We start from the raw sequence: 12236 nt of genomic DNA on the forward strand, positions 1-12236 counted from the left end.
TCCCGGGCTTCTCATGCACACTAGAGATAAGCGAACGTACTCGTTTAGGGCAATTTCGCAATCGAGCATCGCTTTTTTTGAGTAACTGACTACTCGGGCGAAAAGATTCGGGTGGCGACGGGGGTGAGCGGGGGGTTGCAGAGGGGAGTGGGGGGGGGGAGGAGAGAGAGCTCCCCCCTGTTTCCCACTGCTATCCCCCGCTCCACCACGCCGTCCCCGCCCCCGAATCTTTTCGCCCGAGTACTCAGTTACTCGAAAAAAGCGATGCTCGATTGCTAAATCGCCCTAAACGAGTACGTTTGCTCATCTCTAATGCACACGCACACTCGGCTGACTGATTTGTTACTTTTCAATAAGACAGAATACACATTACATCAAACACTTTCTGTTTGCTACATGAAGCCCATATAGATTTAGCCTCATTCATTCAAGTTTTTTTATTTCTGTTTGTATATTTAACCCCCAAATAGAGTCAAATACCAACAACAAGTCCTCATACATAAAGCAGTAAAAGTGTTGTATTGTCTCGCAGTTATCACCAGCATCTGAGGAATCATTGAAGTAATATTCACTTACTGCCTCTCATTGTTCGCCATCCTCTCCTCGTTCCCCCTTTGCTCCATCTTGTCCCTATGAGATAACAATCATTGATATAAATCATTGGACACGAACAGCATCAACCACAAGACTTACCGTAGAGTATACAGAGGAGTGAAGAAAAAGAGCAGTTGGCTTAATAACTGCCCAGATCTCCATTACAGATCCGGATGCAAAACCCACAGCATGTCCGCCCGTGTGAACAAAGTCTTAAAGCCGCAGGCCTTGTTTGATATACCAAGTGTCTGACTCCTTCATGATGAGTACTTACTCTGGGACCCATCTCTCCAGGAGGTCCAGGATCTCCAGGGAATCCAACAGGACCCTAAAACAACAGGATTTAGGAGGGGACTTTAATTATTTCATGAGGGGAATCACTGAAATGTATATTTAGTAGCTGATCGATATTCACTGAGAAGATATATTATTATCTCAAAAACACTCAACACGGAGTTCTAAGGTGAGAATAGTGTTTAATTGGATGATAATAAAATGTCACTTTTAATAATACATCTTCTCAATGAAGACGGACCAGAATGTATAACATAATCACTAATATGATAAAGGTTTGTAGTGTGTATATTTATATATGATTCTTCGCATCCGTCTTGAGGAAGAATCCTACGTGGATCAAACAACTCACTGTAACGTCACTCCTTCTTGTAGCCATTAAAAGGTCTCATATCTACAAGATGACTCGGTTTATCGCGCTACTAATATGATGTGCAGCTGCAGTCCTGATGATGCTACAAAACATTCCTGACAAACCATCAGATCCGGGTCCTTTACCTTACTGGCGGCACAGCAAGCGACAAAAATGTAACCTGTGCTTAAAGGGGAAGTCCAAGAATTAAAAAACATGGCTGCTTTCTTCTTAAAACAGCACCACACTTGCCCAGAGATTGCGTCTGGTTTTGCAGCTGAGCACCATAGATGTTAACATGTCTAAGCTGCAGTACCACACAGAACCTGTTGACCAGTGTGGTGCTGTATTGAAGGCCATTTAAAAGTTATGTTCCAGGCTTCCCATTACTAAGGCCTATTATATGCGAGGTAATTACCTGGTAATCGTCTTTTCTTTACTGGTGGTTTATAATCTGGACTATATAATAATAATAATAATTGTACCCTTGCTGTATTTGAAATCACTCTCCCTGAACTGATTTCCTGGTGAGATTCTGATAGGCTTGTTTTTTATACACAGCAGCCAATCAGAGGAGGCAGAGCAAGAGGAGGCGGGACATAGTAGCAGCCTGAATCAATCATGAGTCGGGGGCATATCTCAGACTACCTCAGAGCCTGTAGTTGAGCTGTAGTGTCAGATCTCCGCACTGCACTTAAGCAGCCAAGTTAAAAATCATCCAAGGAGCAAGACCTGAGGGAATTACTGTAAATAGCAGGTAGGCATTCCATGTAGTCACTGACTTGCATATCATTTTTGAGCTCCTGACTGGACTTGTACTTTAATGTAACAGTTTTCTCTGCAAGGTCAGGCAAAAAACCCCTATACTGCACCTCAGCAGCGATACCTTGGCTTGCCTAGGAGAGTGGGGTGCCGTGTATGAGCAAGTCTAGAAAGTTCTCTTGCCCAACTAATACACCCTACCAGAAACCCTCCAGAAGATACTGACAGCAGAATGGGATATATTTGTTGCGCCGCATTAAATAAAGATGTCATTTTAACATAAAACTTATATTTTCAAAGTTAAACAGCTAAAATAATATACTCCTATTAGAGATGAGCGAGCACCAAAATGCTCGGGTGCTCGTTGCTCGAGTCGAGCTTCCCACAATGCTCGAGGGTTCGTTTCGAGTAATGAACCCCATTGAAGTCAACGGGCGACTCGAGCATTTTTGTATATGACAGATGCTCTGCTTAGGTTTTCATTTGTGCAAATCTTCAAAACCTATGAAAGTGATGGAAACGACACAGATACGGATAGGGCAGGCGAGGGGCTACATGTTGGGCTGCATCTCAGGTTCCCAGGTCTCACTATTAAGCCACAATACCGGCAAGAGTGAGCCCCATCCTCCCCCTAACAATTTTTACTTCGGACAAACCCTCATTAGCAAGGCATACCTTAGCTAAGCACCACACTACCTCCAACCAAGCACTGCCTGCAGGACACACTGTTGCCTCTTCTCCTGGGTTACATGCTGCCCAACCCCCCCCCCCCCCCGTACGACCCTGCGTCCGCAGCGCACACAAAAGTGTCCCTGCGCTGCCCTTATGCCACACGCTGGCTGCATAGCCACACCACCCTCATGTCTATTTATAAGTGCGTCTGCCATGAGGAGGAACTGGAAGCACACACTGCAGAGGGTTGGCAGGGTGTAAGGAGAATTTATGTGTTTATCAAAAAGAAAACGATCCCAGATCTCGTGCAGAAGTCTGAGCCCAGGAGAAATTCAAATCAAACCAGCTTATGTGGTATCAAGTGATTTTTCTACTTTATTCTGAGGTGGACAAAGTATATATACCCTAAATGACATCACAGCAAAAAGTATATACCTTCAAGATGAATAAGATTTATAATTGGCTAAGACAAAAAATGATCAACATAAGTTACACCTTCTAGGGCAGTGTTGGCGAACCTATGGCACGCGTGCCGGGGAGGGCACGCGGAGTCCTTTCTGCCGGCACGCGTGCTGTTCGCTGATATCACCCGGCCGTCGGCACTGCAGAGAGAGCTTCCTGCCCTGTCAAAAGTAAGGCAGGGCAGCGCTGACGGCAGAGTGAACTTGATTGCCGGCACGCGCGGTCTTCTAGCAGCTCCTCGTACCCCGCCCCCCCCCCCGCCCCTCCACACATCAGGCCAAAGGGAGCGCTTCCTTACTCCCCTGTCACTCCTATAGCGGGAGATTTAAATAAAGCCCAGACGGCAGCGGAGGTGAAGGAGATGACGGCACGCGCAGGCTGTTGTCTGCTCCTCATATCCCCGCCCCTCCGCACAGCAGCCCAATGGGAGCGCTTTCTACCTCCCATGTCAGAAGTAGTGCGGGGATTTCCAATGCAGAGCCGACAACAGCCTTCGCTCAGTGACTGCCTGTGGTGAGAGAAGCAGAGCAGAGCTTCAGCAGTAAAGAAGAGGTTTAAAAGAAGATCCTTGCTGCCTGGGTTAAAGTAAGAAGCGAACAGCAGTTACTGCAAAGATAACTGCTAAACACTTCAGTTCACCACTACACACATAAACACGGGCGTTTTGGCACTGCAGAATCTGGAGCGGGTGTCCGCCTCCGGATTCCGCAATGCAAATACTGCACATAGACATGCTGTTGGAAATCAGTTTTCCATGTCGCCGAGCGAAAATCAATTGCGACTTTTCGCTCGCAGATGGAAAATCGCAGCATGTTGTATTTTGGCCGCCTGCAGACGGGCGGGTCGGATCCGGCAGCGAGAATTCTCGCCGCGGGATCCGACCCGAGCACCTGCAGGGACCAGTGCGTACGCACCCGCGCCCCGCAGCTCCGGCTGTTTGATGTGCTGGCTTGCTGGGCAGACCGGAGCCGGCAGCGGGTGAGTGACATTTCTGCGAGCCCTGCACAGAAATAGAGCGTGCCGCAATTTGTTTGCTGCGCGATATTTCACTCGGCCAAACCGCGGCCGTCTGCATAGGATTGCGTTTGTTAACGCAATCCTATGCAGGCTTCCAGCAGCGGAAATTCCGCGGGAAATCCCACCGCGGAATTTCCGCTCATGTGCAGGGGGCCTTTGGCAGAACGCACACAGGTGGATTTGCATTGTGGAGTCCACAGCGGGCGTCCACCTCCGAACTCCACAGCAAATACCGCCCCATAGCATGCTGGGGAAATACGTGGTTTCACTTCCATGAGCAGAAATTGATTGCGATTTTCCGCTCGCGGAAGAGAAATCACAGCATGCAGCGATTCTGTGAGGGCTACGCACGGATGGCTTCCATTGAAGTCAATGGAAGCAGCTTGTCCTGCGGCCATTCCGCAGTCATAATTACAGAATGGCCGCAGGACCTGCGTCAGCGCGGCATAATCTGTACTGCGCATGCATGCTGGCTGGTAGAGCCGCAATACAGATTATGAAGAACCCGGATAGGTACGCGGGGATCACTGGCGAGGCACAGGGTTGATTCCGCTGCGGGATCTGACCCGGCTATGTGCAGGTGGCTCAAAGTTCACGTTTAACCCTGTAATGACGTGGACTCGTTTTTTTTCCCCATTTTCGTTTTTTCCTTTTCCCTTTTAAAAATCATAACTCCTTTATTTATCCATCGACGTTGCTGTATGAGGGCTTGTTTTTTGCGGGACGAGTTGGTCAGTACGATTACAATGATACCAAACTTGTATAGTTTTTTTTGCTGTACTACTTTTATTTTTTTGTAAAGACATCTAATTTTGTAAAATTATTTTCTGCCGCCATCATCTGCGCACAATAACTTTTTAATTTTTCCATCAACGTAGTTGTGCGAGGGCTCATTTCTTGCGAGATGTCCAGTAGTTTATTTTAGTATCATTTCGGAATACATACGACTTTTTGATCGCTTTTTATTGCATTTTTTTCTGGGAGACAGGGTGACTGAAAGTGCATTTCTGGCGTTCTTTTTTTTTTATTTTTTCGGATGACGGTCACCATGTGGGGTAAATAATGTGCTACTTTGATGGATCAGACTTTTACGGACGCGGCGATACCAACTCTGTATTTATTTTTTAGGATTTAGATTTTTTTATTATAGATATGGCAAAAAGGGGGGGGGGGGATTTAAACTTCTTTTTTTTACAATTAATAAAACTATATTGATCTTATTTTTACTTTTTTTAGCCCTCCCTTTGGGGATTACAACTAGGAATGCTTTGATCGCTCCTGGAGTATGATGTAATGCCACAGCATTACATCATACTGCGATCTGACAGGCAGTCTATCTACCAAGCCACAGGCCTGGTTTGATAGGCAATCTGCAATAGCCGCCCTGTAGCTTTTTAGAAGGCCCCTGGGCTGTCATGACAAACACTTCGCAACCTGCGATCTTATCACAGGGGTCAGTGCTGGACCCCCAAAAATGGGTCAGGGCCTTTAAATGCTGCTGTCAGAATTAATGCCGCAATTTAAAGGGTTAATAGCTCCAATGAACGGTGCAGCTTATGAGAGCTGTTGCGGGTGGGTGTCAACTGTAAGAAACAGCTGGCACCCGCATTGTATGGAACAAGATCGCCCCGCAATCCCCCTCCATACACATTCAAAACCTGCAGGACGTAACTGTACATCCTGTAGTGTTAATGGGTTAACCCAGTGGTGGCGAACCTATGGCACGCGTGCCAGGGGTGGCACGCAGAGCCCTCCCTACTGGCACGCGCCGCCATCGGCCGCCCACCACTTGTAAATACCAGCAGGGGCCGCGGCTCCCCTGATGGCATTTACTTAGCTGCTGTGCTAACATCGCCGATCCTGTCATAGAACTGGTTCACGCCCCCAGCTTCTGATTGGCTGGGGGCGGAGGACTGCAGTGAGCCTGAGAGCTGCGGGCCCGAAGCTGGGAGCACTGGCACGGGCAGTGCAGGGCCTGGCCAGCGGCCCCGGCATGGAGGACAGCAGGGAGGCAGGGAGCGCCGGGACAGAGGACAGCGCCGACCCTGGGTGCTGCGGCAGAGGCTGAGACGCAGGAGGAGAGCGCACCACAACTGAGGTGAGTGAGTGGTGCAGAGGAGGCCGCAATGAGATGTCACTATTAGACTGTGGGATGTCCCTTATACACTGGGGGATGTCACTATTATGCTTTGGGCGCCGCTGTGGGATGTCGCTTTTATGTGCTGGGGGCCGCTGCTGTGGGATGTTGCTTCTATGCGCTGGGGGCCACTGTGGGGTGTTGCTTCTATGCGCTGGGGGCCGCTGTGGGGTGTTGCTTCTATGCGCTTGGGCCGCTGTGGGGTGTTGCTTCTATGCGCTGGGGGCCACTGTGGGGTGTTGCTTCTATGCGCTGGGGGCCGCTGTGGGGTGTTGCTTCTATGCGCTGAGGGCCGCTGTGGGGTGTTGCTTCTATGCACTTGGGCCACTGTGGGGTGTCGCTTCTATGCGCTTGGGCCACTGTGGGGTGTCGCTTTTATGCGCTGGGGGGCCGCTGGGGTGGGGGTCACTATTATCGCTGGGGTCGGTGATGGGGGTCATTATTACCGCTGGTGTATGTTTACATTTGGCGGAAATGGGCAAGGCAGCTTCAAAATAGACAGCGTGCAGATTTTGACTGCTTTTTGGATGCGGAAATGCTGCAAAATTTGCAACAGGAATTTCTGTTGAGGACATTCTGCAGTATTTCCGCATCCAAAAAGCAGTTAAAATCTGCACGCTGTCTATTTTGAAGCGGCCCTGTCCTTTTTAGAACGACGGAGGTAAAATCATACGTCGTGATAAGCCCCGCCCCCTGACATGTTGGCACTTTGCGATAAATATGTGGGTTTTAGGTCGCAGTTTGGGCACTCGGACTCCAAAAGGTTCGCCATCACTGTTCTAGGGTGTATCTATTACATACAATGAGACCATTATGAATTCAGGAGAAAGGAATGCATGTAATATCTTACAGGCTTACCCCCTGTAGTCTATAGTTTCCTGTCTATAGATATGCATACATGGGGGGTCTAGCAGACTCATCTTTAATCTATTTTCCTGAGAAGACATGGAGGCCCATAGAAGGGTTTCATTTAACCCCTGCAGTACTTATACTAGCAGCAGGCTATATCTTTCTATTCTATAATGCAATATAGAATAATTAACTGATACATTGATCTACAATTTTCTTAACATTCCCCACTTTAGATCAATACATCAACACAGTATAACAGTAATACACATATATAATGACTCTACCACAGACCCCCTGGCTACGGCCCGAAGCTTTATTACCAGGACGCCTGGGTTCACACTTCAAGACTAAGTATGTTATTATTTCATATAAAAATATTTCATTGATGCAAATATATCTTTATAAAGTTCTTCCACCAATTGTACCCACAATTAGGCCCGTCCCCAAGAGAAGCTTGGCCTTGATTTATTATGAGATTGATGCTCCTTTCTTCATATATAAATGATTGTCCATCATGACATAAAATCTTACTTATTGAAATGTCACCCAGTTATTAGAGCGATCCTCCGGTACAATCAGAACGCACTGGAATCAAAATGTCACACTTCAAAATCATCAAAGTAAAATAGCACTTTCTTCATAGAACTTTTAACCATCACTTGTCATACAAAGGTGGTCACCTGACCCAGTAAATCATCCTGTTCTTCGTCATCTTGTATATTTTGGAACATAGTTTTGGTGATGGAAGTGTTAATAAGGTTTTGTAATAGTCCTCAAATACACGGAATACAACAGCAACCACAGAGTACTAGAATGGAGGCAAATACTGACATAGAGACTAATGTGGAGTATATGACTTGTGACCAGTGTCCAAACAAGTTTTCCAACCAGTCTGTGAATGGATTGTCTATACCAGAGTTATCAGCTAGTTCATTTGATAATGCATTTAACCCTTCCAGTGCTCGAGTAACACTACCATCAGGTGCTGTGTTATTAGGAATGAAAGTACAACAATATCCTCCAATCATTTTACAAACTCTGCTAGTAACATATAACAAGAGCCATTCTATGTTGCCATGCAATAAGTGTAAGGTGTGTCCTAGTTGTTCCTCTAGGCCCCTGATTGCATCTCTTGTATAATTAACAAATCTCTGTTGGTTATAATATATATATATATATAATTCAGTCTACATTTTTATTCACTGTTACCCACCATACAAGAAGAGACTCAAGCCCCCCTGCAGCCATCCGATTTCTTGCCCTACACTCGTCCGGTACCCCCCTTGGGACCCCGATGGCGTCAGAGGAACCTTTGGGAGAGGAGTTCCTCGTTCTCCAGACACGGCCCTTGCTGTTGCCCTCAGAGGTCATGAGGTGTACAGGCATTATCAGTTGTACCAAGCACAATCCCGTTAGGGCTGTACCTGGCACCTGTTCTAGGCCCGGTCACCACACAACCCCCACACGTCTGCGCGTGCTCTTTGTAGCTCAGGCCATATCCCAGAGACAGCGTGCCCTTACGGTTCTCCTCTCCGCACAGCATCCCTCAGGCAGTCTCCCGTAGTCTGCCTTGGTCCCATTACCAGGTAGCGCGAAGCAAGTATAACCCCAGGATCAGAGGCAACAGCAGGTATTCGGTCTCCGCTCACAGGTGGAAACAGCAAACTCAATGTATAGCATGGATCACTTATCTGTGGGGGTAGGTACAGTTAAGAAGCTTAATCACACATTTTACGTTCATCACAGCTTGAAGACTTGTCATTAACTTTTATCTGTCGTGGGGTCAAGTCTTTCTATCTCATATAATAATTATTAACATATAATTCTCTATACACAATATTTACTGCATAACATAAAGATTCACACAACTACTACTACTCCGATCATCTGCAGTCACTTGGTCCTCCAACCTTAACAACCCCCCTTCTGGAATTTCTCTTATCAAGGAGAGGTGATGGAGTATGATAAACAGAGCTTTAGCTGTGTCTGGACTCATACAACTAGCTGCAGTATACTTGGGATAGTTTCCCATAATAGGGACACTCAGCTCTCACATTATCAACAACTTCATTATTATTATATCTTACATGACATTATCACATTGAAAACACCATTTAACAATCAAAATCACTGCAAAACAATCACAGAACTGACATGTATAAATAACAGCAAGAATGGACGTTCCCTGTTCACACAGGTTTAAACTAAACTTCATTCCTGATCATCTTCATTACAGGTCTATTCATATCAAGCAAGCAGAGCATTGCTAGAGTCAGTCACGTACCCCCCTCCCTTTTTCTCACTGAACTCTAAAGCTGAAAGGGGGTGAAACAAGCATTCCAATGAAACAGATGATTTAACCATTTGTGAGCTGACCCCACCACATAGAGCAGCACTCAGGCCATTGCTATCTTCATCTAATACTACTGTAACCTTTCATTCCCTCACTGTCTCATCCCAGGACCTTGTCAGTACTACCGTTACCCATAGCAACTTGTCCCCTCACTACCTGACACTTATCTGAAGGAGACCTTATATATTCCTCACTAGACTAAATATCATACTGATCCTATCTTATAGCACACACTTAATAAGGTAGACAACATATCATCAACACACAGAGGACAGTGATGGAGGCTGCTGACTATTCCTATGCAATTCAGAGAAGGCTCTAATCACTGGTGTTGTGTACTACTAGTGCAAGCATTGGGATGCCAGGTAGAAGGTACAGCTATGGGATGTAAGGAGCCAAGATGGCACCTGGGCGGCGGCTGAAGGTCTTACAGCAGATACTAAAATGGCCGCAGGCCATGACTAGCACTAAGATGGCCGCCAGGGACGTGGCCTGACTAGGAGTACTATCAAGCCAGGCAAGCATCTAGCCACACCTTATACCTTCATGTGCAATGCCAACAAGTCCCTCATCTGACACACATCTATAATCTTTGTGTATAGCGCCAACATATCCCGCAGCGCTTACATAGACAGGGGGATACAGAAAGACAAAAGTACAAACATTACAGAACCACGGTTACATAGTAATCAGCTGATGGAGACAATAGGGGTGCGGGTCCTGCTCCAACGAGCTTACATACTACAAGTAATGGGGGGTACAGGAGGTAAAGGGCTGGAGATGTGCACGGTATGGCGGGGTGGAGAGTGAGGGATACTATACACATAGACAATGGTCAGACATTTAGCCGTGTGACGGCAGAAACTGTGTGACTGCAGGGCTGGTTTATGATGGCTAGCAGGGATTGCAGTCAGGAAGCAGATCTACCAGTATGGCGCTCGTCACTCCTTCTATAGAAGTTACACTCAGAGCTCTCCCAGCATCCCCCATGTGTAGGACGGCGCCCCCTCCTGGTCTTATACTCCCTTCTGCATTGTTTAGCACAAATAATACAAGACAAAAAATTTTTTTAGAGTAGTTTGTAAACCCCTAGGCTGTGAACACTGTCCATATGAGTGCCACCATCCCCCCTGTTGAGACATGACACAGGCCATGGCTCAAAACTGCTGCACATCTGAAGAACGATTTAGGTAAGATAGTTTTTTTTTTTCTCTACGGAGATGTACAGTCCATCTACAAAGAGTGTATTCAGCATCTACAAGAGATACCTCCTGCAGATCTGGTCTGAGTAACACCTTATGTGCCATCTCTCCTAGACAGTTGTATGGAGGACCGTCTGAAGAAATAGGCAGTAAGGTAGATGGATGGAGCGTAGTACATCCCTAGGTTGTCAGGTGTGGCTGTGAGAGCAGTAGTGTCATGCAGGAGGGATATCTAGAAGGACTAAGATATGAGTATAACTAACTGCGTGCGGTACTCAGTGTGTGGGGACAGCACTATAGTGGCAGAAGATTTGATTGCTTCAGCTGCTGCTACTACTGCTTGTACACAGGGGGAAAGAGCACGGGCCACTGGATCTAATCTGCAAGAGTAGTATGCCAGCGGTCTCTGTTTCCCACCATGTTCCTGAGTTAACACAGAGGTGATATATCCTTCCCCTGAGTCAACAGTTAGCACAAAGGGCTTGCTGTAATTTGGCAGCCCCCCAGACTGATGTGCCCACCAGAGTCTGTTTTAATGTAACAAAGGCTTCTTCAGAGGACCCATCCCACTGGATTTTATCAGCTGCAGCCAGAAGTTCATCACAGATGAGTCTGGTAAGAACCACTGTCAGAGATGCAGAATTTGGGATCCAGGAGCTGCAGAAGTTTGTCTGTTACGATCGTGTGGGCAGGCAAAGCATGGAACCCACATGATCATGACCAAAGGGGATGCACACGGGTATCACCAGAGTCACACGGGACTCACACCGGTTTCAGGCAACTGACCCTGTGCTAACGGGAGGTAGAAATGGCCCTACCTAAGCGGGGACATTGCCCTAATAAGGGCAGCCCAGCGGTCTTCGGATCTGGGCCCTAGCTGATCCTAGGAGCCACACACCAGAACAGGACGCATTCACATGCCACATGATGGACCCAGAATACATTGCATACAACACGCAACCACTAGTAACAGATTGGAAGCTGAATATAAATATCAGGTATTAATTGACATGTTGTACAATATGTTGAAAGCTAGCAGGCCACTTCATGGCTCCTGGTTATACCGCTAGTCCTTACACTAACCAGGAGTCCAGCAAACCCAGACAGAGTTCACACCGCACGCTGCAACAGGACACAACACAGATTGCAAGACACACAGCAAGCTAACACAAAACTGACAGAATTTAAACGGACATGAACCAAGTCACACTGCAAACTCCACCAGACAAGCATTCATGACTGCTCGCCTGAGGGGCCATACAGACTGACCAGGGGATTGGCTAGCAGACAGTACCACACCCAGCCAGCTCAATCATTAACCCTGTGAGTGCTGTGCTGCTGGAAACACAATAGAACAGATCTCAGCAGCACACGTAACATTGTCATTCCCAAAGAGGACATCATTTGCTCATAGTTTTGGGACCTCCAGAATTGCTTGCCTACCTTCATCTGACAGGTTATACCCCAAATATTTAACTGTTTGCTGACAATATTGGAGTTTCTACCTGTTTACTTTATGGCTTTGCTCATAAATAAACC

At 46.9% G+C, this 12236-nt stretch overlaps 2 protein-coding genes across 2 annotated transcripts in view; one reads left to right on the forward strand and one right to left on the reverse strand.

The window, feature by feature from the left end:
• The window catches only part of LOC136580606 (H-2 class II histocompatibility antigen, E-S beta chain-like), a 474076-nt gene that overhangs the window by 375630 nt on the left and 86210 nt on the right, over positions 1 to 12236 (forward strand). The window lies entirely within an intron of this gene.
• The window catches only part of LOC136581085 (collagen alpha-1(V) chain-like), a 54554-nt gene that overhangs the window by 28140 nt on the left and 14178 nt on the right, over positions 1 to 12236 (reverse strand). Inside the window, exons 6-7 of the mRNA XM_066582075.1 lie at positions 869 to 922; positions 586 to 630 (exon numbers count right to left, since the gene is read on the reverse strand). Of these exons, the coding sequence (XP_066438172.1) occupies positions 586 to 630; positions 869 to 922 (99 nt within the window). The remainder of the gene's footprint in view (positions 1 to 585; positions 631 to 868; positions 923 to 12236) is intronic.

This window comes from Eleutherodactylus coqui, chromosome 10, assembly GCF_035609145.1.
Source record: "Eleutherodactylus coqui strain aEleCoq1 chromosome 10, aEleCoq1.hap1, whole genome shotgun sequence".
NCBI classification, from domain to species: Eukaryota; Metazoa; Chordata; class Amphibia; order Anura; family Eleutherodactylidae; genus Eleutherodactylus; species Eleutherodactylus coqui.